We start from the raw sequence: 26,150 nt of genomic DNA on the forward strand, positions 1-26,150 counted from the left end.
AATCTTGGACCCTGATTGGCTGCATTTAGTATTTAAGGCAGGGAGGGCTTAGCCTTCCTGTCGGTTATAGTGTTCAGTCTGTGATGTTTGCTGACCTGCTGTTTTGTTTCCTGACCTTGATGGATCTCCTGTTGTGACCCTTGCCTGTACTTTGGACCTTGCCTGATTGCCTGTTGCCCGGTCCTTTGACTGAATACTGGATTCCGCTATTTCGCTTGTGGTCCTGACCTCTGCTTGCATTCTGGACTTATTGCTTGCTGCCGGCCCTAACCCCTTGGCTTCACCCTGACTACTCAGCCTGCTATGGACCCCTGACCCCGGCCTGCCACTGATCAACCACTCAAGTCTGGGCTACCGCCACTTGTTCCACCTGCGCTATGGTCACCATAGATAAGCTTTAGACCTGGGGGCATCCAAGTACCTGTGAGCACATAAAGCGCTACAGGAAAAGCGGCTGCTAAAGGTGAAGACCTCATTACTACCCATTCTAAAAGCTCATCTTGGTGGTCGTTAGCTCTAACAGAAACTAGAAATATTAAGATATCTTTTGTAACTGGAATTCCCTACCATTTTATACCAGGCATTGTTAAAACGTTGTTAAGCATATAGCAACACACCACATTAATGCTTGCAACCTATAGATTGTAAGCTTTCACAGTATTGCTCTCTGTGCCCTATATCATTTGTCTACCTCTTATCTGTTAGGCTGCTGGCCCTGATCCCCAACCCACAGAACCAGATGAGGAGGTCTTCGCCTATAGCAGCCGCCTTTCCCTTAGAGCTTGACGTGCTCACCGGTACTCGGATGCCCCCAGGACTTAGCTCCAAGAGTAGTGTGGGTTGGAAATACAGGACCACAGCGGTGGGCCAGGAGACTGGTAGAAGGCAGCGGGTAGTCAATACGATAGCCAAGGTCAAGGGTCACAGGCAAGCAGGGTAATCGATTAACACGCTAGAGGTCGGGGTCACAGGCACGGTAGCAAGGTCCAAGATACAGGCAAGAAGGGTCAGGGTCACGAGAAAAACAGGCAGAGTCCAATAATCCAAGCAGGGATCATACACGGGGAATCAAACAGAGTATCCACAAGACAGGGCTAGTGAACAGGAGCAGGTCAGCAGCACTGGGACAGATACGCTATAACCAGCAGTGAGGCTGCAGACCTCACTGCCTTAAATAGTAGTGGCCACCAATCAGAGCCTAGCTCTGAACCACTCACAGCCCCCTGCATAATTAATTGAATACAACATTAATTAGCCCACAGACTAGTACAAGGCTTGTTTAATCAAGCCACAGGTTTTTCTACACTGCGCGTGCGCGCCCGGCTTCCTCCAATGCCGGGACGCAGCGCAGAACGAGAAGTTTCCGACCATTGCCCAGGCAATGGTCGGACAGGATCCGGAGATGACGTCCCGGTCTGCAAGGTGACGGCCGGGACGCCAAGGGGCGCAGGAAGCGAGCCGCGGCGGCTGTGAGTACCACCGCGGCTCGTGACACTATCTTGCACCTGTTATATTTTTATGCTTAACTTTTATTTGTTATGTTTTTATATCTAACTTAAACTTACAGAACATTTACGTATGTATGTGCTACTTGTACTTTTACATGTAGTATTTATACTTGCAGTTTGCACTGACATGAATTCTTATTATGTTTTAATTGTATGATTTGTATGCTGATTGTCCTGCGATTTTTTTCGTTTGGGTGCCTTGCAAATGAATGAGGATAATGGTGGCGCACCTTTTTTGTCAGTTGCAGAACTACAGCTGCAGCAGTTCATGTGGCCAATATGGTCCTGTCTGAGTCCCTTGTTCTGTTTTTCTAATGCATGGGACCAGTTCATGTGCAGTGTAGCCCTATTTGGGCTTTTAGTTTTCAGTTTCTAAAGGCCCAAGCAGGTCTTTCTTGTGCATGTACTGGCCTCTTTGCATGCTCAGAGGAGCAGAACAACAGCGACCTTCAGAGTGGACAAAGTTTTTACTGTGGGGCGCCACGATTTACTGATGTGCAAATGTCTACCGTTATTTTATTACTGTAACAAATATTATAAATAAAAGGTGGACATGAGGAAATAAGCAGCTCCATCAGTTTTCAAATAGCATTAAGTTAATACATTGTGTCATGAAACATAAAATTCATGTTGCTTCACAATTCAACTGACACCTTACAATCCAAGAAATTTCTTTTCTTTTATAGAGAGATTGAAGGAGATATTAAAGTGGATATTCCAGATGTAAGTTTATTAATTACATTTATTTTAATAGTTAACTTAAGCAATGATCACCATCTATGCTGCGTTAAAAAAAAACCCCCCACATAGCTATGGTGTGCTTGTAAAAGTATTGGTTGCAAAGCTATGTAGTAGGATTGGTTTCTGCTATGATTTTGCAGTTACATATGATAGGATTTAGTCTCATTATTAATTGGAAATGTATCTTTTTATATCTTTATTAATTAATTTATATTGTTACAGCCACCAAAACCAAATCCTCCACATAAAGAAACTGATGAAGAAAAACAATTCAGAGGCTTTTTTGAGCAAATTGCTGGAGAAGTAAGTATAATAAGCATTTGGTTTTGAGATGTTCATATCCTAGTTTCAGTGCATTTAAAGTCACTTAGTGCATTCATCTGTATTTAGCAAAAGAATGCTTAACTATAGTTCTTATCTTTTACTAGCAAAAATTAACTAGGCAACAATTTCTAGACCAGGTATATTGTAATTAGAAATGAGCTTGTCAATACATGTTTTGGTTTTGTTTCCAAAGTCATCCTTGTGTTTTGGTGTTGGTTTTGGTAAAATTATGTCATATATTGTTTGAGGTTCTACTTTTGGTTTTAACCTAAAAATCTAATTTTGATTAAATAAATGTTAAAAAAAAGCATACAATCATTTAATTTTGAGCTGTTTTTTTGTTACTCCATTGATGCTTTAATCTAAACAAAAACCCAGCATGAAATGTTGCTTTTAAGAACAACATAAAGCATAAATTTCCCCAATTGTATATTTTCTTTCCAATTGATTAGATGGCACAGCATAATCATAGTCAATCATTAGGATGAAAAAAAAAAAAGTTTGGGAAAGGGAAAATAGCATCTAATGGGTTGCTATCATAGTTGGATATATGGCTATTCTAGACTAAAACTTTATCTATGTAATAAAAATGTTTTATATTGCTCATCCAAAACATACCTTAAGGTAAAACGGGTTACCTTCTTTTGAAAGAAGATGTAGAACATTTCCAGCAGAAGAGGAACACTTCTTGCAATCAGATGAGGACTTTGATGATGAATAGCTATAATATACTCTACGTAACATGAAGATTTGTGTTAAATGTTCACAGAAGGGGGGATAAGTGAAGACAGTCCAATATGATCTCCCATTCTTCATTTTCTACGGGACCATTGTCCTATAAGCAGCTGACTTTGAGTTTGTGAGTAATGGAATGTACTCACTCCCTAATAAAATTCTAGACATAAGACCATTGGAGTAATAATTTTTTACATAGGGGAAAAATTGTTTGTTTTAATTTGATCAATAAAATGCCAGGAACTTTTATAGTCACTTAATCAAACTAAACTAAAAATGAGTTAGAAGAACAAATGGGTTCAGTAGATCTGAATACTGTATAGAGTGCAAAGCAGTTAACTGAGGATATATGATGTCTTAATTGTTGAAATGCGCAATAATGGGAGTAAATATAATTTTAGATCACATTCTAGAAAGCGCCATGATAAACTACAACCTATTAATTGCAATAAAAAGATTTTAATAGCCGAATTGGTGCTAATCTGTGAACTTGTTGATTTAAATGTGTCAAAATAACCTGCCTTATTTGTACTTGCAGCGATTGTCTCGTTGTCTGAACAAAAAGATCCCTGGGGAGATGGATACACGTGTTAGCCTGGTTTAGCACTGGCTGAACAGAGGTGCGGAGTGTAACAGGCTCCCCTGTCTTCACCAAGAACCGCCTCAAGGCAGGCGGCCCTCTGAACAGTCACTAGGCGTAAGAATCTGACTAGGCAGTAGCGCAGTACAGAATCAGGATCCGAGGAAGAGAGGTCAAAACAAGCAAGGACTGGTACATGAGGGGTTAACAGACAGAAGCACTTTCCAAGGAGGATTCACCAGGAAAACCAAGAACAGCAGCAATACAGCATAACAGGGAGTCAGTCTGGGTATAGAAACCTGTTGCTCTGACACTTTTAGAGTGTGAGAGCGAGCTTTATATACACTGCAGAATATGCCGCCTCCCAGCCACAATCATGTGACCGCCCAAACCAGGAAGTGCTGATCTAACACAGAGACAGAGGGAATCAGAAGCACAGGTGTGCGAGCAGGTTTGTAACAGTACCCCCTCCCTTAAGGATGGGCACTGGACACCCTAAAAGGCTTGTCAGGAAACTTTTTGTGTAAAGTCTTAAGTAGCCGAGGACATTGTACATCGGTAGCTTTAACACAGGAGCGTTCCTCTGGGCCATAGCCCTTCCAATCGATCAAAAACTGCAAAGTGCCTCTGGATATGAATCCAAATTTGTTTGATCTCGTACTCTTGTTGCTTCTGGACCAGAATGGGAGGTGGAGGATTATTAGTGGTAGAGTAGCGATTGGAGACAACGGGTTTCAGGAGAGAAGCATGGAACACGTTGGGAACTTTTAAGGAAGAAGGCAACTGCAGCCTAAAGGCTACAGGATTAATGACCTCCAAAATCTTAAAAGGACCAATAAACCTAGGGGTTAGCTTCATACAAGGGAGCCGTAGTCAAAGATTGGGGGTGGACAACCAGACTTTGTCTCCGGGTCTCCAATTAGGAACAGCACACCTACTTCTATCACTGACCGTCTTGTTCCGTGTGGAGGACTTATTTAAACTTTAATTTACTTGAGTCCAAATGACTGAGAAATTCAGAAAAAGAGAGTCCACCACTGGTACATCTGAGGATGGAACTTGGAGAATGGTGGGTAACTTAGGATGGATGGCAGCCATACAGTACAAAGAAAGGAGAATTGGAGATGGCCTCATGGTAGTGATTATTGTGGGCGAATTCCGCTGATGGTATTAGATCCACCCAGTTGCTTTGAATGGCAGAAACGAATATGCAAAGAAATTTCTTAAGTTCCTGATTAGTTCTCTCCGTCAATCCATTAGATTGTAGGTGGTAGGCCGAAGAATAATTGAGTTTGATGCCAATAATCTTACATAAGGCTCACCAAAATTTAGATATGAACTGAGTACCTCGATCGGATACAATCTCCTGAGGACATCCATGCAAATGGAAGATTTCTCTGAGAAAAAGGTTGGCTAAGATAAAGGCAGAGGGAAGACCCTTGAGGGGTGCAAAATGGACGACTCTGGAAAAACGATCTACGATGACCCATATGATGGTGCAGGATTTGGAAGGTGGTAGATCAGTGATGAAATCCATTGCCAGGTGAGACCACGGACGATCTGGAATAGGCAAAGGTACCAAAGGTATATATGGTTTCTGTCGGGGTACCTTGTGTTGGGCACAAATGGTACATGCAGCAATAAATTGCTTGACATCAATGTGAAGAGATGGCCACCAGTAACTTTGATTGAGCAGCTCTCAAGTTTTCTTGGCAGCAGCATGTCCTGAGAAGCGAGAAATATGGACCCAGTGTAATAGTTTAGAGCGAAAATAAGGAGTAACGAAAATCTTACCCGGAGGACAGAGGGTAGATCTTACGGGAGTTAATGCCACCACACTTTAGGGTCCAAAATAAATTTATTCTGTTCAGGGAGTTCAGTGTCAGAGGGATCGAAAGAACGTGACAGAGCATCTGCTTTCTTGTTTTTCGAACCTGGGCGGTGGGTGAGTATGGATTGAACCGGAAGAAAAACAGAGACCATCTTGCTTGGTAGGGATTCAGACACTGTGCTGTCTGTAAATACAAGAGGTTCTTGTGATCTGTATAACTTGTTACTGAAAACAAAGCACCTTCTAGCAGATGTCTCTACTCAGAGAAGCCAATTTTATCAATAGGAGTTCCTTATTCCCTATGCCATAATTCCTCTCAGCCGGTAGGAGCTTGTGAGAGAAAAACCCACAGGGGTGAAGTTTCCAGAGGAATCGAGCTGAGAGAGAACAACCCCAGTCCCATAAGACGAGGCGTCCACTTCAAGAAAGAATGGACGTTGGAAGTTGGGTTGCAGGAAGATAGGAGCAGAGGAAAAGGCCTTCTTGAGGGAATTGAAGGCTACACCACTTCCACGGGCCACGATTTGGCATCAGATGTTTTCTGGGTAAGTGCGGTGATGGGTGCGACCAAATTGGAGTTACCCCTAATAAACTGGCGATAATAATTTGCAAAACCTAAAAAGCACTGAGTAGCCTTCAGACCTGAAGGTTGGGGCCAGTCAGTAATGGCTTTGAGCTTGGTGGGGTTCATACGGAGTCCAGTACCAGAGATAACGTAACCCAGGAAGAGTAATTGGGTTTGTTCAAAAATACACTTCTGAAGTTCAGCTACATGTCTTCCATGAGACTGAAGATCTGGGGAAAAGATGAGGATGTCATCCAAATATATCACTACATATTGATAAGGTAGGTCTTGAAAAATGTTGTTGGTGAAATTCTGGAATACTGCAGGAGTGTTACATAAGCCGAATCACATGACTAGGTACTCAACTGAACGTCTCTGGTGTTAAAGGCCGTTTTCCATTCGTGTCCCTCCTTTATCCGGATGAGGTTGTACCCTCTCCGAAGGTCCAATTTGGAAAAGATTGTGGCGCCCTTGATCCGGTTGAACAGTTTGGTAATTAAAGGAATTGGATATTTATTCTTCACTGTAATGGCGTTCAAGCCCTGGTAGTCAGTGCACGGATGCAGGCCACCGTACTTCTTATTCACAAAGAAGAAACTGGCACCAGCCGGTGAGGAAGATCTTCGGATGAATCCATGTTCTAGATTTTCTTCAATATATTCTGCCATAGCGTTGGTCTCAGGGATGGAAAGCGGGTACACTCAACCCAGAGGACGGGATTTACCAGGCAGGAGTTCAATTCCGCAATCCCAGACTCTGTGTGGAGGGAGAGTGGTTGCCCTTTGTTCACAGAATACATCAGAAAAAGCCTGATGCTGGGGGGGGAAAAAGTCGGATTTAGACAGGCGAAGTGTCGAAACCACTTTCTGGATACAATGAGAAAGTCAATAGGAACCCCAGGAAATAATCTGAGCATCGTGCCAATCTAATACAGGAGAATGCAGGCGAAGTCTCTGGAGCCGTAATACCACTGGATTGATGGCCCTGGTGATAACAAGAAAGTAAATGTCCTCCCTTTGAAGGGATCTAATTTGCATAGTTAAGGGAACTGTACAAACCCGAATGACACCACCTGAGATTCTACTTCCATGAATAGCGGTAAGGTGGAGAGATTGTTCTAGTGGTATAGTGGGAAGGGCCAAACGAGCAACCGTGGAAGCTGACATGAAATTACCCGCTGCTCCCGAGTCCACGAATGCTGAAAGAGTGATAGTTTTGGGACCGTGAGTGAGCAGAACCGAGAAGCGAAAGATGTCACTAGAAGATGATGCCGGAGAGGGACTAAGCGAACCTAAGGAGACCTCTCCTGAACCAGTTAGGCCTTTGTGTTTCCCAGTCTTTTTAGGGCAGATACCCAGAATGTGACCAGGGTAACCGCAATACAGAAAAAAGTTTATTCTTGAATCTTCTCTCTTTCTACTCACTAGAGAGACGGAACCGATCAAATGGCACAGATTCCTCCAGCGGAGCGACGGGAGACTGGAAGTTGGACCGACAAGGTATTCTCAGGTGTGCATTCTTAAAATGGAGGTTCAACAAGAGAAGAGGGAAGTTCCTTCGAGGTCTATTCATTTTTAATCCGGTCGGGGAGCCCTTGCCAGAATGTCGCAATCAAAGCCTCATCATTCCAACGCAGTTTAGAAGCCAAAGTTCTAAATTGAAAAGCATACTGACCAACGGAGTGTGAACCTGGAGTAAACGCAGAATCGCGGCTGCTGCATTAGAAACTCTGCAGGGCTCATCAAAGATCCTCTTGAACACGGTCAAAAAGTTAGCACAGTTGTGGAGTAGAGGATCATTCCGCTCCCATAGGGGTGATGCCCATGAGAGAGCTTGGCCAGACAACAATGAAACAATATAGGCCACCTTAACCTTTTCTCTGGGAAAATTCCCAGGAAGAAGCTCAAATTGTATGGCACATTGAATAAGAAATCCTCTGCAGGACTTGGGATCAAATTTAGCAGGGTTAGGAATAGGTAACTGTGAGGCTGCAGACACAGGTGGGACTGCATCCACTGGTGGGGCAGACTGCCCGGGCGTCGCCAATGTTTCCTGAAGTAAATCCAGACGAGTGGAGAATCTTTGGAGAAACTTCATTAAATATTCAAGATTAGCTTCCTGCTTCTTAACTCTCCCGAGCAGGTGTTGCAGGAGGTCCCTGGGAGAGGGATTGTCCGCAGGATCCATCCAGGTAGGGTCAGAGCAAACTGTAACGATTGTCTCGTTTTCTGAACGCAAAGATCACTGGGGAGATGGATACACCTGGTTTAGCACTGGCCGAAAAGAGGCGCGGAGTCTAACGGGTTCCTCTGTCTTCACCAAGAACTGCCGGAAGGCAGGATGGACTTTAGCGGCCGGGAACATGCAGATTGCGGTCTTCTGAACAGTCACTAGGCGCAACACAGCGGAGAGAAATGAAAATTCGAAAGCAGGTCAGCAAGCTGAGGACTGGTACTCTGGCAGTAACGAGGTACGAAATCAGTATGCAGAAGGATAGTCTAACAACAGGCCGGAATCTAGTACACAGGCAGTAGCACAATACAGAATCAGGATCCGAGGAAGAGAGATCAAAACAAGCAAGGACTAGTAGACAAGGGTTTAACAGGCAGAAGCACTTTCCAAGGAGGATTCACCTGGAAAAACAAGAACAGCAGCAATACAGCATAACAGGGAGTCAGTTTGGGTATGGAAACCTGTTGCTCTGACACTGTTAGAGTGTGAGAGTAAGCCTTATATACTTTGCAGAATATGCCGCCTCCCAGCCACAATCATGTGACCGCCCAAAACCAGGAAGTGCTGATATAACACAGAGGCATAGGGAATCAGAAGCACAGATGTGTGAGCAGGGAGGTTTGTGACAATAATTCACCAATCGGACAGTTAAAAAGCAGCATTCATGCCTTTAGAATCTATGATGAGTGCTGTCTGTGAATTTCACAGAAGGTAGAGGCTTTACTTGGGTTAGGCTGGACACAAAGTGTCTGATTAAAGTCCAAACGCAACTTGCATGAAAGTTGCATTTTAAAAAAGAGCACAGAACTTGTGTGTAGTTCCGGCCATAGTACAATTTAATCGCATCTCAAAATATGTTTCTATTTGAATCTGGGTATAAGTACGGTCTAGCTAAACAGTGCTTGCCAAGTAGACATACACAGCAGACTGCAGTATACGCACATGCATATGTACAATAAAAGGTCACATCAAAACGCATACAAAAATGGCAATATAAAATAAAAAAAACCCTTAACAGTATAATCATTTATATATATATTTTTTATTTTTTTTACTTTAAATACATAAAGATGATTGCAATGTTTACTGCACATACAATGTGTTTTTATAGTCTAGCTTACTTGCACACAGATGAGGCCTAAAATGTGATTGTTATATTCAAATGTGGAGGATTGAAGCTTCCTTTACACAGCTGCTTAAACCATTGTACTGACTATTGATTTAGATATATTTATTATTTCTGTGCGCCAAACAAAGTTTTTTTAATTCTACTTTTTTGTTCTAAAATGTGACTGATTTGATAATCCTTATTTTTTAATCAGTCCAGTCTATCAGAATTTCTATCTGAAACTTGAAGTATTTAGGCAACTTCAATGAAAACCATTATTAATTTCAGTATTTAATACTCATTTAAATTATCAGTAACACTTGTCATTTGACTTTTCTATTATCTTCTGGTATTCTTCCCTATGTGTCAAATGTGTTATGTTATAAAACAAAATGAAAATAATTTTTGTTTTCTGTTGACAAACCACCTTAGGAACCTAAAAGTCTTTTTGTCAAATAGATGAGATGTTTATGATAATTTTGACTAAATAAATGCCCCTTGAAATATTATCTTCACTTCAGGAAAAATCAAACACCATCTTAGTGGAGCTTGGAAATTCATTATCTATTATATATAAGCCTAGCGGCGTGTGTTAGTGTGTGTGTGTGTGTGTGTGTGTGTGTGTGTGTGTGTGTGTGTGTGTGTGTGTGTGTAAAAAGCTATTTTCTCAGAAAGGGCTCATCCAATTGACCTGAAATTTGGTCAACTGACATTATTTGACAAAAAAATTATAATAGTGAAGTCAGTTAACTTCATCCCCCCTTCCCCCCGTGGGAGGGGTATAAGAAATTATAACAATTCTTTTGCTTTTGCATCAATGGGAGCTGCTATAACTACACCATCCGAAACAGGACTGCCGTTTAAGCTAAGACGGCGGCAGTTCCCTTTGAAGGCGACATTTGCTTTGACCATTAACAAGTCACAGGATCAAACACTTGACCGTGTGGGTATTTATTTACCGGAGCCTGTGTTTGGCCATGGACAATTGTATGTCGCATTTTCACGAGTACGGAGAAGCAGTGATGTGAAGGTGCAGGTTATGAATACTGCCCTTCAAGGAAGACTGATTGAGCACAGCGATAAGGTGTTTAGCAGAAACGTTGTGTATCGAGAGGTTTTAGAACAGTAAGACAATGGAGATGAAGGATGTGGCGATGAAGATGAAGGATGAGGTGATGGAGAAGAATGATGAGGTGGTGACATGTGGACAAAACCACGTTACGCTCTTCCCCTGAGGAGGCCTGGGCTAGGCCCAAATGCATGACAAGAACCTTTTTAACACCTTAAGTAGCTTGATTTTACTAGAATGCATGAGTATCAGGTTAACTTGTACTCTATAAACACCTAAGGTCTGTGAGCTGATGTCTGATTTTCATTTCTTGGATGAGCACGTACATGGTACTATAATTTAGTCTTCTGTATCCAAAATAGATCTTGATTACATATGAAAAGCTTAACTGCTTAACGGGAGATGTATTGACAAACTTGCGATATCCTATGAATATTCTCTTTCTAGAGTTTGGTGCAACTTACAAGACAATGTTACTGAATAAGGTGTCATATGTTATATGGTAAAAAATACATAGTTAATTACTCTTAAATCCTCAGGAAATCTTTTTAAAGTCTGAGGCATAGAGTGACATTAGATATCATCTAGGAAACTGAATATCATTCTCGAAGTCATTCATAGAAACATGTTTTAACATGAAAACAGTTAAAATATATATATCTTTGAATTACAGGACATGGAAGTGGACGGGAAAGAATTGCAGTATATTTTGAATGCTGTTCTGCAAAGAAGTAAGTTCAGCCACGTAACATAGCAAGAAAGTCACTTTTAAAAGGACATATACCTATTTAAAATAATTGTTTTTTGACTTACAAACACTCCAACTCTATACATAGTAAACAAACTTTACCAGTTCTACAGATTTTTTTCAAGCCCTAGTGCATTACACATACTCCAGTGAAGTCAGCGTGGCACACTACTAATTTGAAAATCAGATATACCATTCATATATTCAATATCATATACCATTTTCACTTAAACACTCATGATCAGTCCTCACTTTCCATTTTAACTTCTGAAACCTTGAATCATTTGTAAGTGGCCAAAAATGTGCATCCACAGGACAGTTTTCCCTTTATTGCTTGAATGCATCTGTTTTATGGGAAGAGTTTGCCAAGATGGACTGAGTAAGAGACTCCACACACCCCAGAAGATGAAAAATAATTTTTCAGTATTCCTCTTTGTAGCTGCATCTTACAATTGGCGAGTACCATTAGTGCTTTGTAAATGCAGAGAGCCTGTGTGCAAGATTAATGCTCCTTCCACCTCCAAAGAAAGTAAATAAGAAAGTGGCATGTGAATCACAACACTGGTGATATCATCCCTCTCCTGCTCGATCTTATCAATAATCCAGTGTGAGAAGCGGTGGTGAAGCAGGACGACACCGCTAAAGTGATTTTAGCACAACGGGAGTGCAAGTCAAGGGAACAGTGGCTGCCCTTTGACTCATGGGTCCATGTGTTCAGCACTCCCTGCTCTCTTAGTAGATATGCCAGTATTTGGTACCAATGGACATTTTTTGACCGGTCAACAACCCAGTCAAGAAGGAGTAGGATACAAGGCCCTGTAAAATGTATTTATTTTGTTCATTAGTTACTACTGACACTTTTACCACTTCACTCCAAAAGCAGAGAACATTACTTGAGCAGCACTCACTGCCTGCACTTTATTTATTGCAATCTACTGCAGGCATTGAAAGTCTGATCAGGTGGTGAAGCTAGTGGTGACTGGGGTGCCCTTTGTTTGGTATAAAAGTCATACATAGTGCATTACTATTCACACGCAACTGCAAGAGAAGAGGAAAAAAGAAGGGGAAAGTGTTAGAGGGACATGGAAACAGCAAATAGACAAAACAGAGGTGGAAATTAAATTGTATCAAATGGAATAAAAATTCAGTCTGGCGCTCCACTTGGGTGTGCAGCTATGTATGCATACTGAATATTCACAAAATATTCAAAATTAACATGCACATCAAATTAAAAAAGGATACATACCCTTGTGCTCCCCATCCTGCACAACAGGGTACTTGCAATTTAGATGCACACTTCCAAAAGAATTGTGATTTGCTGTAAGCATATACCCCTAAGGGGGTTCGATGACAGATTAATCATTTGGTGTTTTTTCAACTATACAAATATCAGATCACAGAAAAAAGTGGAGAACGTCTATCAATTGGTGGTGGACTTTTTGTGTTTATTGTTAATACGACATATCGCACTATGTTTTAATTATATTTCTTTGCATGTGAGTCCTGATAAGGACAATTTGATTCATCATTTGAGAAACAATTCTTTTGGAAGTGTCCATCTAAGTGGCGAATACCCTGTTGTGCGTGAACGGTAGCACAAGTTAATGTATCCTTTTTTTATTTGAAAGCAGAGGAGGAGTGAAGCAAGTTTGTTAATAGAGGATGTAAAAAATCGTACAGGAAGGATTGGCAGCCAACATGGGGGCAAACAAGACAAAAGCCAAGACTCACATTACAAGGAGTGCTGTTATTTAAAGAGGGCAATCAATAAAAGAATTAAAACATTTTGATGATGCACATTAGGGCGGAGAATATACACCTGCTGGTAAGAACTTATATATAAATAAAATATTTCTTGTGTGGTGGTTTCTTCCCCATCCCATGGCAAGGAGTGGCAAACTAAGGGTGTAGCAGAGACATGGTACATGGGTCTGATTTTACTTTTTTTGTGCGTTTCTAGACATGCCTGCAATCCAACCAAAGCAGGCACAATCCAATTTTAAGGGATAGTTTAAAAAAAATAACAAAATAAGGACATACACATATTTATTTGCAAATAGAAATGTATCACAAGAACACATATCTTCACTTTTAGAAATTACCTTTACAATAGGATTGAACTGCTATTTTACTGGCTTCCTATTTAACAGAAATAGGGATGGAAAATGTATGTGAAGGTATGTGGGGGAAAAAGAGAAAAACCTGAATTAAGAAGCATTGCTTGGTACAAAAAATTGGATATTTTGCTGGGCACTACTTGAGACCTCTGCCTTAAATAGATAATAAGCAATATATGTAAAGAATTGGTAGATGAACAGTTTGACGTGGTAGTAAATGTTGTGCACATTTAATAAGTTTCATTTTTGCAAATAACTTAAATTAAGAATTAAAACTATTTTACTTTTCTTAGTAAATACAGGATGGTGCTGGCAAATATACTTACCTTTATTGTGCATACCCTTATGCACAATAAAAATTTGCCTACAAGGACATGATTTCACTGGCGTATACGATAATATATTACTAAATATTAATTTTTTTATGTTTCTTAATATTTTACAATTACCTTTTTATGGTTTTTTTTTTTCAGCAAAGAATATTAAGTTTAAGGAGATAAGCCGTCTGTCATGCCTAAACATAATCTCTCTTATGGATGTATCCTTTAAAATAAAGAGGAAGTAGAACAACAATGGATAGTGATGGTGGTTCACTAGGGTTTATGGAATGGGGGACTGACTTAAAGCTTGACACATTTTGCATCTCAAATGTACAAGTATAATTGCGTTGCAAAAATTGCAGACTTACATGTGTAAGTTGAGTCGTATGTATCTCAAGATAAGTCCAACTCAAAACACAGCAGTATTTCAATGCTGAAAATCAAAGGGAAATATGTTTTCTAGCTATCATTTGTTACATCTCTTTTCAAGTTTGTATTGGTCTACCAGTTGCCTATTAACTGTCATTTGGGGTTTGTTCCAACCCAATCACACCACCAATAAGAACATGTCCACTGTTGCTAAGGCACATCCACATGCAATATTATTGTGAAACATTAACACATTATTAAATTAACAGGAGCACATAAATGTTTATCACGAAGACAGAAGCAGTGGCATGTTAAGGCAAGCAAACTCTGCTATTTCTATTAAAGCTAAAACTATTGTTCATTTTAAATTTCCATATCACAGGCTATTTACTAACTAATCATAAGAATGACATTCTGAATTTTAAATGAGAAATTGAATATAATATAGGAACATTTCTATTACCTCAGTTACCACTGCCTTCAAGGCATTGCTGTCACACAACTATAAATAAGCAAACCAGTGTCAAATCAGTGTTGCTAAGAAGACATTTATCCTTGACATGTAAATAACTAGGCCAGCGGCAATGGGAAACTTGGATTTGATGAGTTCAAAACTTTCTGGGACAAGCTGAAGACTTGGATTGTAAGAGAACTGTTTGAATCAAATTTCTTAAAATTTCGAAGATTCTATTGATATAATTTTTGGGGAAATAAAAACTATTATTAATTAATGAGTTGTATAAATAAGCAGCCTTTATTGCAAATATGTCTTTAAATGATCACTGTGGCTAACCCATTTTCATCCCAGGTTCTTACAAGTATAGCATACAATATAAACAGGCATCAGTGCAGTACAATACAATGGTGTGTTATCTATAGGAATACAATGCAACAATGGTAATTAAGCAAACAACAAAATACCACTATAATCATTTTCATGAAAATGAAGATCAATGTATTTAAAATGAACAAACAATATAATCATTGATACGATAATGGTTTCCATAAATGATCACCTTCTTATAAAAAGGCATGTAAATCATATCACAATTAAGTCATTTTTGCTAAATTCTCTCCAGGTAATTAACAGAATTATATATTCATTGAATATATCCTTTGAAGAACAGTTATTGTAGTTCTGCTTCATCTGTGTATCTTTGTTTCATTTATCTTTCTTCTCCTGAGTAGTGGGTTCTAATCTACTCCTCTGGTACAACCAACTTCCCAAAATTGATCATGCTTGATTTTATAATTCATAAACAGCAAATGTTGTCGTATTAATATGGTTGCAGGTTTCTATATTGAATACAGGGTGTTAACGTGTAACAAACATGTTCTTTTGGGTGCAGAGTTCCTTTTTTCCATATGCATGACCATTTTGAGCGACTCAATATATGTATGACAACTGAAAGATCATTAGGTTTATTGATGTTCCAGGTTAGGTACTCCTGGTGATGGGTGTGCGTACATTCTATGACATCCCCTGGCTTTCTATTTAAGCTTGCTCTATGTCTTATTTGGTGCAAGGGTATGGAAAGGAAAGAGAAAAAGTCAGAATGACTGGTGGTATATGGATGATTTACCAATTTATGTAGTAGTTCAAGAAGAAGACTTGCTGTGACGAAACGAGTTTAATAACACCTTAACCAGCCTGTCGTTCATCACAAAATGTGGATTATGACTAGAGATGGTCACTGACCCCCGTGTTTTGGTCTTGTATTCGGTTTTGGATCTGGATTACCATCGTGTTTTGGTTTTGGTTTTGGTTTTGCAAAACCGCCATTGCGTGTTTTTGTTTTTGGTTTTGTTTGGTTTTGTTTTGCGATTTTGTTGGAAAATCAATGTTTTTGGGCCTAAAATAACCCAATTTAGTGCTCCAGCTGTTTCATAGATAAGTAATCTAATTGTTGAGGTAATAAATTATCAAAAAAACAGTTTAATTCCTGTTAGGTAGGCCTTCATTTATTCTACACACAAAACAGATTGTCCTCCTCTCCATCTATGCATATTGGCAATGCAGACATCGTCTTTGGATGTATATTACACCCTACACTTATAGTTAAATATGTAAAGAAATGGAAAAAGGCAGTTTGCTTTCTGTCTCTATAGGCCCCCCTCCACTTGTTGAAAAAAAACAAAAAATTCAGCAGTTATAGACTGTACAATATGAATTGAAATGGACAAAGCCAGTTTGGTTTCTGGCTCTCTAGGCCCCCCTCCACTTGTCGAAAATACAAAAAAATTCAGCCGTTATAGACTGTACAATATTAATTGAAATGGAGAAAGCCAGTTTGGTTTCGGTCTCTCTAGGCCCCCCTCCACTTGTATAAAATACCAAAAAATTCAGCCGTTATAGACTGTACAATATTAATTGAAATGGAGAAAGCCAGTTTGGTTTCGGTCTCTCTAGGCCCCGCTCCACTTGTATAAAAGACAAAAAAATCCAGCCGTTATAGACTGTACAATATTAAGAAAAATGGACAAAGCCAGTTTGGGGTCACTCTGTCTATGATACCGTACCCTTAAGGAGAAATTGCCCAAACAGCAGCCTTTCAAGCTGGTACGTGATATGGAAATGCCACAAGTCCCTTTCCTCTTTGGCGGTAGATTGCACCCTACACTTACATAGAAAGTTTTAAAAAGATGTTATTGTCATCCTCTTCAGCTTCATCCTCACCCTCATCAGTGTGTACGTCATCATCACAGACTATCAATTCATCGCCGATTGAATCCGCCATTAGAGAACAGTCAGTGCTTGGATGTCTTGGATGGTGAAGGCCTTCCTCGTGGAAGATGTAGTTCATTTTTATAAACATCATTTTCTCCACATTCTTGGGAAGTAACCTTCTACGGCGATCACTGACTAAGTTCCCTGCTGTGCTGAATACTCGTTCAGAGTACACACTGGAGGGTGGGCAGCTTAAGTATTGCAAAGCAAGTTTGTACATGGGTTTCCAAATGGCCTGCTTTTCTTCCCAGTAAGGAAAGGGACTGTCTGACATTTCCATATCAACTACCTCTTGAAAGTAATCCTCCACCATCCTTTGCATGTTTATACTCGTATTGGATGGAGTTATGGGCAAAGTGACACATTTTTTTGTATAGTTGTGGAATTGCTTTACGGGAGAAATGGTGTTGTGATGGAATTCTGTAACGCGGACACAAAACCTCAATTAACTGTGAAAAACCAACTGCGTTTATTGTGGAGATTGTATGCAGATCTAACACTAACATTGCACCCATGGCGTCTGTGATTCACTTGGCGGCTGGGTGACTGCTGTCATATTTGCTTCCCCTAGCAAATTATTGTTTCACAGTTAATTGCAGAAATGTAGGACTGCTCATTTTCTTGACCTGCCTCTGGGATGACGATTCACCCCCAGCAGCAGCAGCAGCAGTGGGACTAACGGTTTCTTCAGAGGAATCAGTAATAGTGCAGGAGTCATCCAACCTTAATAAGTGGGATTCCGGGCTAACTCCGAGCGCTACTGAGGATATTGATGAGGATGGTGTGGTGGGTGTATTTTGTAGCCGTCGGGATGTCGGTGAGCGGAGTGTCTTAGCTGATGATAGAGTGCTTGTAATTTTTTTGGAAGAACTTTCAGCTTTTCCCAACACTTTTCCATGAACTCTCGTTAAATGGCGTGACATAGACGAGGTTCCAAGATGGTTAAGGTCCCTCACTCGACTGACTGTGGCTTGACATACACTACAAATGGCTATACAATTGTTGTCTGGATTTGGGTAGAAATAATTCCACAGATAAGAAGTGGATTTTTTAGTTTTATGCCCAGGCATGACAATGGCCTTTTTCTTGTCACGTGCCAAAACTGCTGCCACTGGTGCAGGACTTACACAAACAACCTCATCCTCATCAACATCCTCATTAGCACCCTCGTCGCCTACACAAATCTCCCCCTCATCCTCTTCTAATTCCAAAGTGGCATCCTCAATTTGTGTATCACCGGCTACACTCGGGCTATTAAGGCACACATTAGCAGAATGCTCACGATCAGACATCCCACTGTTGGATGGACTCTCCACAGGGATTGGTGTCATTTCTGAATCAGAGCAAGCATTATTCTCTAATGCCTTACTGTTATCTTGCAGCTCGGCTTTGACGCGTAACAGTAGTTGTGCACCAATTGTAGGCTCGGTAACTTTTTGGGATCTGCCACTAATAGCCAAAGGTGAAGGCCTCATTCTCTCTTTGCCACTGCGTGTGTAGGCAATTTATTTTTTTTATCGGCACTTAACTTTTGCTCAGTAATACTTCTTTTTCGCTTCAACACAGTAAAAAAAATGTTTGTTTTTGTTTTTTGGACTGATTTCGAAACACTGTGTAGTTTGACATCGCCTTGCCCAGATGACGTACTGAGAACACTAACATCAGGACTGGTGACAGAACCTGGTTGCTCATTCTGATCATATGTGGACTGCTTTGAATCCATTCTGAGCCCAAAGCACTTGTAGTGCTAACAATTATTTGGTAAGATACTGCTGACAGATAGTAATTTTGACAGCCAGAAATATTTATTCACAATTATGGGGGACACCCCAAAAGCACTGGGGAGTGCTAAAAATTATTTGGTAGATACTGCTGACAGATAGTAATTTTGACAGCCAGAATTATTTAAGCACTATTATGGGGGACACCCCAAAAGCACTGGAGAGTGCTAAAAATTATTTGTTAGATACTGCTGACAGATAGTAATTTTGACAGCCAGAAATATTTATGCACAATTATGGGGGACACCCCAAAAGCACTGGGGAGTGACAAATATTAAAAAAGAAAAAAAAAACCTCTATCCTCCTCTCTTCGCTAGCGATTTTTGTTACAACAATTGGAATCAGAATATTGGATTCTCTGTCCCTGCTCTAATCAGCCTCTGACTACACCCTGCTCTCTCCCTCTGTCAAATGGCAATGGATTGCTGTGAAGGCGGATATTTATAATCTTGAAGTATCGCGAGAACCGACCCCCGAGATCCGACGATGTCACAATGACGGTCGGCCTCGATTTGGATTCGGAGCGGGCAGGAGAGTACCGAGCTACTCAGCTCGGTACTCGGATACCCAAAGTTTGGGTGGGTTCGGTTCTCGGGGAACCGGATCCGCCCATCTCTAATTATGACTTGTACTTTTTATAGCCCTGGGTTTTATTCCCCAACTCAACAGAGTACAACTAAAGTGTCTAATAACATGTGGATAAGTGGACATTGTAGCCATGCCTAGATAAGAGACTTCTTCATTCAATGTTACCCATTGTAAAAACGTGTTTGTTGTCTATTTCATTGATGTTGTTATGCATTGTTCTCAAATTGAAGCCAGGTGGGTTATGGGTAAGGATCAGGTGGTTTCCAGGATACAGGTGAGGGGGCTGGAGCTGCATTCATTCTCCCCCTCCTTTCTTACCTGTTATCTGATATTTGGAGCTGGGGAAGGCCAATTGATTTTGCTCAGGGAGGGTAAAACACTGTGGAAATTTGACCTTCGATATAAAGAGCTACTCCAGGGGGGAGGTGATGTTCATTCTGTGATTTGATTCCTGGAAGGTGCAAGATCTGGTGTTGAGATGCCGTTCTCTACCAGTGCATTACATCTGCAGATCCATGGGTCTTCAAGTCAGGACAGCCAGGTGACTGTAACTCCTTAAACTAGTGGGATAAAGAACAGATGATGTGGTAAACCTGCCTGGTATTTATTTACTGTTTATATACAATAATCTTGGGTTGTTTTTATTATAATAAATGTACTGTTGTACTTTTCTAATTGCATTTGCGTGAGTGACTATAAGAACCCTAGAAGGTACGGGTTATGCTTCCCTGGCATAGTTTGGCACCCGTGGGTGGCCAGCCAGTGTGAAGTGGCTATGCTCACAGTTCTGGTTTTCTAAAACCATGAACATTTATAAGGGTAAAATAATGATCCAATACTATTTATATCTTAATCAGAAGGATTACTTTCAAATAAGATATGGTATTTGTGTTTCAGGGTATCTTTCTGCAGTTTGACACAGATAAGTCAGGAACTATGTCTTCATATGAACTGCGACTGGCTTTGAATGCTGCAGGTAAACTTATTTTTGTATTTATATTAACATTTTACCATAAATCCAAGTGAAATGAATAAAACTAGAGTTACATGTAACTGTTTAATATGCATTAATGTACATTCCCTTGAAAAATATTTTTTTTCTATATACTTTAAAATACTTTAATGAAAATGTCATATAATCCATCAAAAGATTCTATAACATTCTCCAAAAAACACTTTCCCCCTCTTAATGCAAGCTCATCATCATCATCATTTATTTATATAGCGCCAGCCTATTCCGTAGCGCTTTACAATTGGGTACAAACATTAATAAAATAATACTGGGTAATACATACAGAGAGGTAAGAGAACCCTGCTCGCAAGCTTACAATCTATGGGACAATGGGAGTTTGAAACCCAAGGGCATGTGCTACATCATATTTGACACTGGACCAGCTAGAATGCAAAGGTAAAAGTACTGAGTGGGCTGTGTGTGTACCAATGTTGGTCAGAGGGTTGTTGTCTTGTGTTAGCTGTGTAGAGGGTGGTAATAGGGGAGATTAAGATGGTGGTTGAGGAATATCATAAGCTTGTCCGAAGAGGTGGGTTTTCAGAGAACGCTTGAAAGTTTGGAGACTAGAGGAAAGTCTTACTGTACAATGGAGGGAATTTTACAAAGTGGGTGCAGCCCTAAAAAAGTCCTGTAACAGAGGATGTGATGAGAGTGGAAGAGAGACGCAGATGTTGTGCAGAATGGAGGTGTGGAGTAGGGAGATATTTTGAGACAAGTGAGGAAATGTATGTCAGTGCAATTTTGTTGACGGCCTTATAGGTTAGTAGAAGAATTTTATATTGGATTCATTGAAATACAGGCAACCAATGTAAGACTGACAGAGTGGCTCAGCAGAGGAAGAACGGTTTGCAAGGAAAATCAATCTAGCCGCTGCGTGCATAATAGATTGTAGGGGTTCAAGTCTGGCTTTGGGAAGACCAGTAAGGAGGGAATTACAATAATCGATGCAGGAGATGATAAGTGCATGAATTAAGGTTTTTGCGGTGTCTTGTGTGAGATATGTGCGTATTCTGGAAATGTTCTTTGGATGTATGTAACATGATTTAGAAATGGAGTTGATGTGGGGAATAAATGATAGTTGTGAGTCAAGGATAACACCTAGGCAGTGAGCTATAACTGAATCGTTGACCGATGGTAATGTTTCTGCCCTACTTTTCTCCTCACAGTCTACCACCTGCCCTCTTGATCCTATTTCTTCATACCTTCTTTTGCGATATTTAATTAGCTCTAACTTCTCATTTAACTCAAGTCTTTAACCCTTCTTTCTCACCTGGGATTTTTTAATATTCTGGATCCTAAGTCTAAGGACTACTTCCTACCCTCTTCCACGATCATTGCAATACCCTAGAGATCAATTATGGGATCCATTCAGTTTTTTCTTTTTACTTGTCCCCTCGAAAACACAATAAGCAAGTTTGGTTTTCAGTATCTTCTCTATGCTGAGGACAACCAACTCTACAACTCCACCCGTGAACTCTTTCCTGTCTTTTGACTGACACCAGCAAATGTCTCCTCCGTTCCTTTATATGAAACATAACCTATCCAAGCCACACTCCTTATGTTCCCTCTACCATTAATACCCCCTTAGCAATGTTATTTGTGTGACCAGTCCTGCTATCACTCCAAAACCATAATGTCACTCACTGGGTCTCTGGTTCCTCTAAGCCTAGACCCGGGTCACTCAACCCTCTGCCGGTGTCCGTGCAGCTCCACGGCCGTCCACCATCTTAGGTATGGTTCTGAACATGTGAAGACCGGAAAGAGCTTTAAAAACTTTCCTCACTTCTTATTGGCCACCTGGCAACCTTCCCCTCTTTAAGGCACCTTTGACCTATTCCCAATGCCTGTTCTTGGTCCTCACTCTGCTGAGGTAGCTGTGGTTAACTTACCTCCTGGTTCCTTACCTACTCAGCTTCTCAGCATCTCCTGTTTCCTCACCTGCTGGCTGGATAACCTCATCTCAACATCTGTGGTAATATCTGCATTCCGCAGTTCATCGCAGCGTCTCTTATCACCTCACCTGCTGGCTGGATAACCTCATCTCCACGTCTGTGGTAATATCTGCAATCCGCAGTTCATCGCAGCTTCTCCTATCATCTCACCTGCTGGCTGGATAACCTTATCTCAACATCTGTGGTAATATCTGCAATCTGCAGTTCATTGCAGCATCATCTATCACCTCACCTGTTGGCCGGATACCTCGTCTCCACTACTCCGGTGCTATGTCCTGCAACCCGCAGAGCATCTCTACACCTTCTATTACCTCTATTGCTATCTGCAGATCATCTCTACTACTCCAGTGCTATTACCTGCAACCTGCAGAGCATCTCATCTCCTCCTATTACCTAGTCAGCTCTTTCCTCTACCTTTCTCCCTGAATAGCTGTATGTCCGTTGACCCTGCCATACTTTCCTGAGGGCCGCGACCTGCGCAGCGGAAGCTGCTAAACCCATACCCTCTTGCGGTGGTCCCAGGAGAAGACCAGTCGCTGCGTTAGACTCCACACCTCTGGTAGACAACTATTGGCAGAATTCTGAGTCGAGAATCCTAGTGACCGTGACACATAAATCTGTTGTCTTGGGTTATATCTTATTCCTTCACTCCCTACATTTACTTACTTATTATTAGAGATGTTCATTGACTCCGTGTTTTGGTTTTGTATCTGTATTAACGTCGTGTTTTGGTTTTGGCTTTGACAAAACCGCCCTCACGTGTTTTGGTTTTGGATCTGTATTTGGTTATTTATTTTTTAAATAAATCACATAATTTGGCTCATTTTTTTTTGTTCCTACATTATTATTAACCCCAATAACATTAATTTCTAGTCATTTACAGTCAGTGCCAGATTAAGGGAATGTAGGCTCCTGGGCTAAGGGTTATAGATATAATAAACCAAGAATGAGCGCTGATGCGTCTCCAAAAAGCAGCCCAAGGTGCACAAAAAGGAGCCACCTGCTCCCTAAATAGTCAATGTCAAAATAGTAAAAGTGCAACTCACGGTGCTAGAAGGGTCACATATAACAGAATGCCAGCATCATGTAGTGGATAACACATAAAAAATACACATAGAGCAGTAAAGTCCAAACATCTAAAAAAAAGGGTCTCTATAATGCCCTTGAGTAATAAGTCCCTCTTCCAAGTGTGTTCTAGGTGGCCAATAGATGAATGTAACCACGTGAGGGGGTCCCCGCAGGGTATACGCTTACAAGATGTTTTCTTGAACCACAGCACATCAAAAGCACATCTGCTGGTGAATGCGATCTCCTCCACAGGAAACTCCAGCGGTGAATGCATATACACAGAATAAGATCATAGCATAATACCATTTATTTAAAATATGAAATCAAACAAGAATTGATCTGCTTCTAGAGGCGTACCACAATGCAAGAATCATACAGCATAACAATTGAGAGATGAAGTGGGTTTACCCGATGGCGATAAACTCCTAAACGGCTGCAGTGGATCCTCAGGTGGTTCTCAGAAAATGTTAGTCCAACGCATTTTGAATCAATAGATTCTTTATCAAGGTAACAGGTAGCACGGTAAATTGTCCTTTTAAACTCTCACATTCCGGTCACGTGGTTTCCGTGACGAATCATGTCCAGTTGATTAACCGATGACAGTCACGTGATGGATATCCGGAAATGTGTACCATAACGAGGCTTAGATGAAAAGTGGTACACATGCGCAGATAAATAATTCCCTTTATGTCACTCATACAATCAGGGTTTCTCGTCAGAGTGGAAGCCGATCATATTTCTTTCGTGCTCCCGGTGCATAGATAATGATAAAAAAATTAAAATCAACATTTTTGCATGACCAGATAGCTAATATAAAACAAAAAGTATTGCCAGAATCAATCATTAAATACCAACAAAGCCCATAAGTATAGTACCATACTACAATGTATATATTGATCTCAGACTCAAGGAAAAAGCACTTTTATCCAACACAGGAACCCAAGGTAAATATTAGCAGTAATCTGGATATTGATAGGAACCATTTCAGCTCGAATTCTGCATTAAGCCCTCTTGGTGTCAGAGTCTTTAGTTGGAAGATCCATTTAATTTCCGCCTTTGCTAGCCTTTGGAGTGTGTTCTTATATCTCCAATGCAGTGTAATACGTTCTGTCCACAAAAAGATTCACAACCCCCCTGGACGACCTATCATTGCGGGTACAGGGTCAAATGCTTCCAATATGTTGGAGGTGATAGATGGATTTTTACAATTTTTGGTCCAAAAAACTTCCGCGAACCTTAGGGACACTAAAGATTTTTTGGACAAATTGTCCGGGGTTACATCTTAGTTATGGCTGATGTCGTTTTTTCATGTAGCACATAAATTCTTGATAGCTTATTTGTACACTAAAATTTAAAGTTGATATTTGTGTGCTACATGAAAAAACAGTCAGTATTTAACTTATGTGCAAAACAGAATGCTAATTTGCACCCCTTGCATTGTAACATGGTTTTGTCCAGGAGACTGAAATAAGAAGTTTCTCAAGTTAAGATCCTTAATGAATCAGGCCCTTCATCATCATCATCATCAATTTATTTATATAGCGCCAGCAGATTCCGTAGCGTTTTACAATTGGGAACAAACATTAATAAGACAATACTGGGTAATACATACAGACAGAGAGGTAAGAGATCCCTGCTCGCAATCTTACAATCTATAGGCCCTTAGTTCTTATCTACAAAACCCTTCACTATATAGCATCCTCTTACATCTCTTTTCTAATCACGGTTTACCTTTCTATCTGCGCTCTACAGTCTGCCAAAAACAAATACCACCTGACACTTCCATTTCCAAAATTACTCCTGTGCTGGAATCCACTTCGCCAATCAGACTGACCCCCACCATTCAAAGCTTTAGCCATGCCCTGGAAATACCTTTTAACATCTTGAGCCACTTATTAAAATTTTCTTAATACACTGTATGAGGCCTATGTTTAATAGAAAACACCATCTCCTATCACCTCCACCTACTCTCCAAACCTTAGTTGCTCTTCATCTACATCAGTCACACTACACTTACCCACCCATTTTATTATCTCCACCAATGCACTTTATTTCATTGCTTACCTAGAAACTATCTGTATTATTTAACACTTGAATAAGTTGATATTTGTGGCTAGTCCACTACAGTACATAAAATAACTTCTTTCCTAATGCATCTTCTACCTTACATCTCTTTTGCATCATCTCCTTTACATTGTAAACTCTATTGTGGGTCTTCTTATCTTGTTCAACTTTTACTGTTTTGTTAAATACTGAGGGCCTAATCTAGAGTTATTGCTTTGCTTAGAGGGAAAATTCTGTCTGCTTTGCACATAGCACATGTATACAGCTCAGCTTTATTTGTACACTGTGATTTAGAGTTTATGTAGGATGCACCCCTTCCAACTCTTAATCTGTCTGCACATTTTAAACTTGCTCCTGTGCAGTACAACACAGTTTTGCCAATGGGCAGAATTGCTTGTTCTAGCGGGATTTGTTCCTAATTTTAAATATGTTCAATGGTATGTTTGCTCTTATTATACATCACTACAGAATATGTTGATGCTATACAAATTAAGGATTGCAATAATAATAATTTATGTCTATTTATATGCTCACACTAATGCTTGCAGCTTATCAATGCACACCATTTGGATTTAAAAGAAAAAATAGTTTTTTTATTTATAATTGCAAATATTTATGATTTTATACTAGTACATATAATGAACGCTAATGCATATAATGATTTTAATGGGTGAATATATTAAATGTAAATGTTTTAACCACATAGAATT

At 40.3% G+C, this 26,150-nt stretch overlaps 1 protein-coding gene across 1 annotated transcript in view; it reads left to right on the forward strand.

Moving 5' to 3' along the window:
- CAPN9 (calpain 9) overlaps positions 1-26,150 on the forward strand; it is a 99,153-nt gene that overhangs the window by 66,536 nt on the left and 6,467 nt on the right. Inside the window, exons 12-17 of the mRNA XM_075203301.1 lie at positions 2,195-2,231; positions 2,472-2,552; positions 11,367-11,424; positions 14,032-14,096; positions 14,822-14,890; positions 20,242-20,320. Coding sequence (XP_075059402.1) covers positions 2,195-2,231; positions 2,472-2,552; positions 11,367-11,424; positions 14,032-14,096; positions 14,822-14,890; positions 20,242-20,320 — 389 coding nt within the window. The remainder of the gene's footprint in view (positions 1-2,194; positions 2,232-2,471; positions 2,553-11,366; positions 11,425-14,031; positions 14,097-14,821; positions 14,891-20,241; positions 20,321-26,150) is intronic.

Source organism: Mixophyes fleayi, chromosome 3 (genome assembly GCF_038048845.1).
Source record: "Mixophyes fleayi isolate aMixFle1 chromosome 3, aMixFle1.hap1, whole genome shotgun sequence".
NCBI classification, from domain to species: Eukaryota; Metazoa; Chordata; class Amphibia; order Anura; family Limnodynastidae; genus Mixophyes; species Mixophyes fleayi.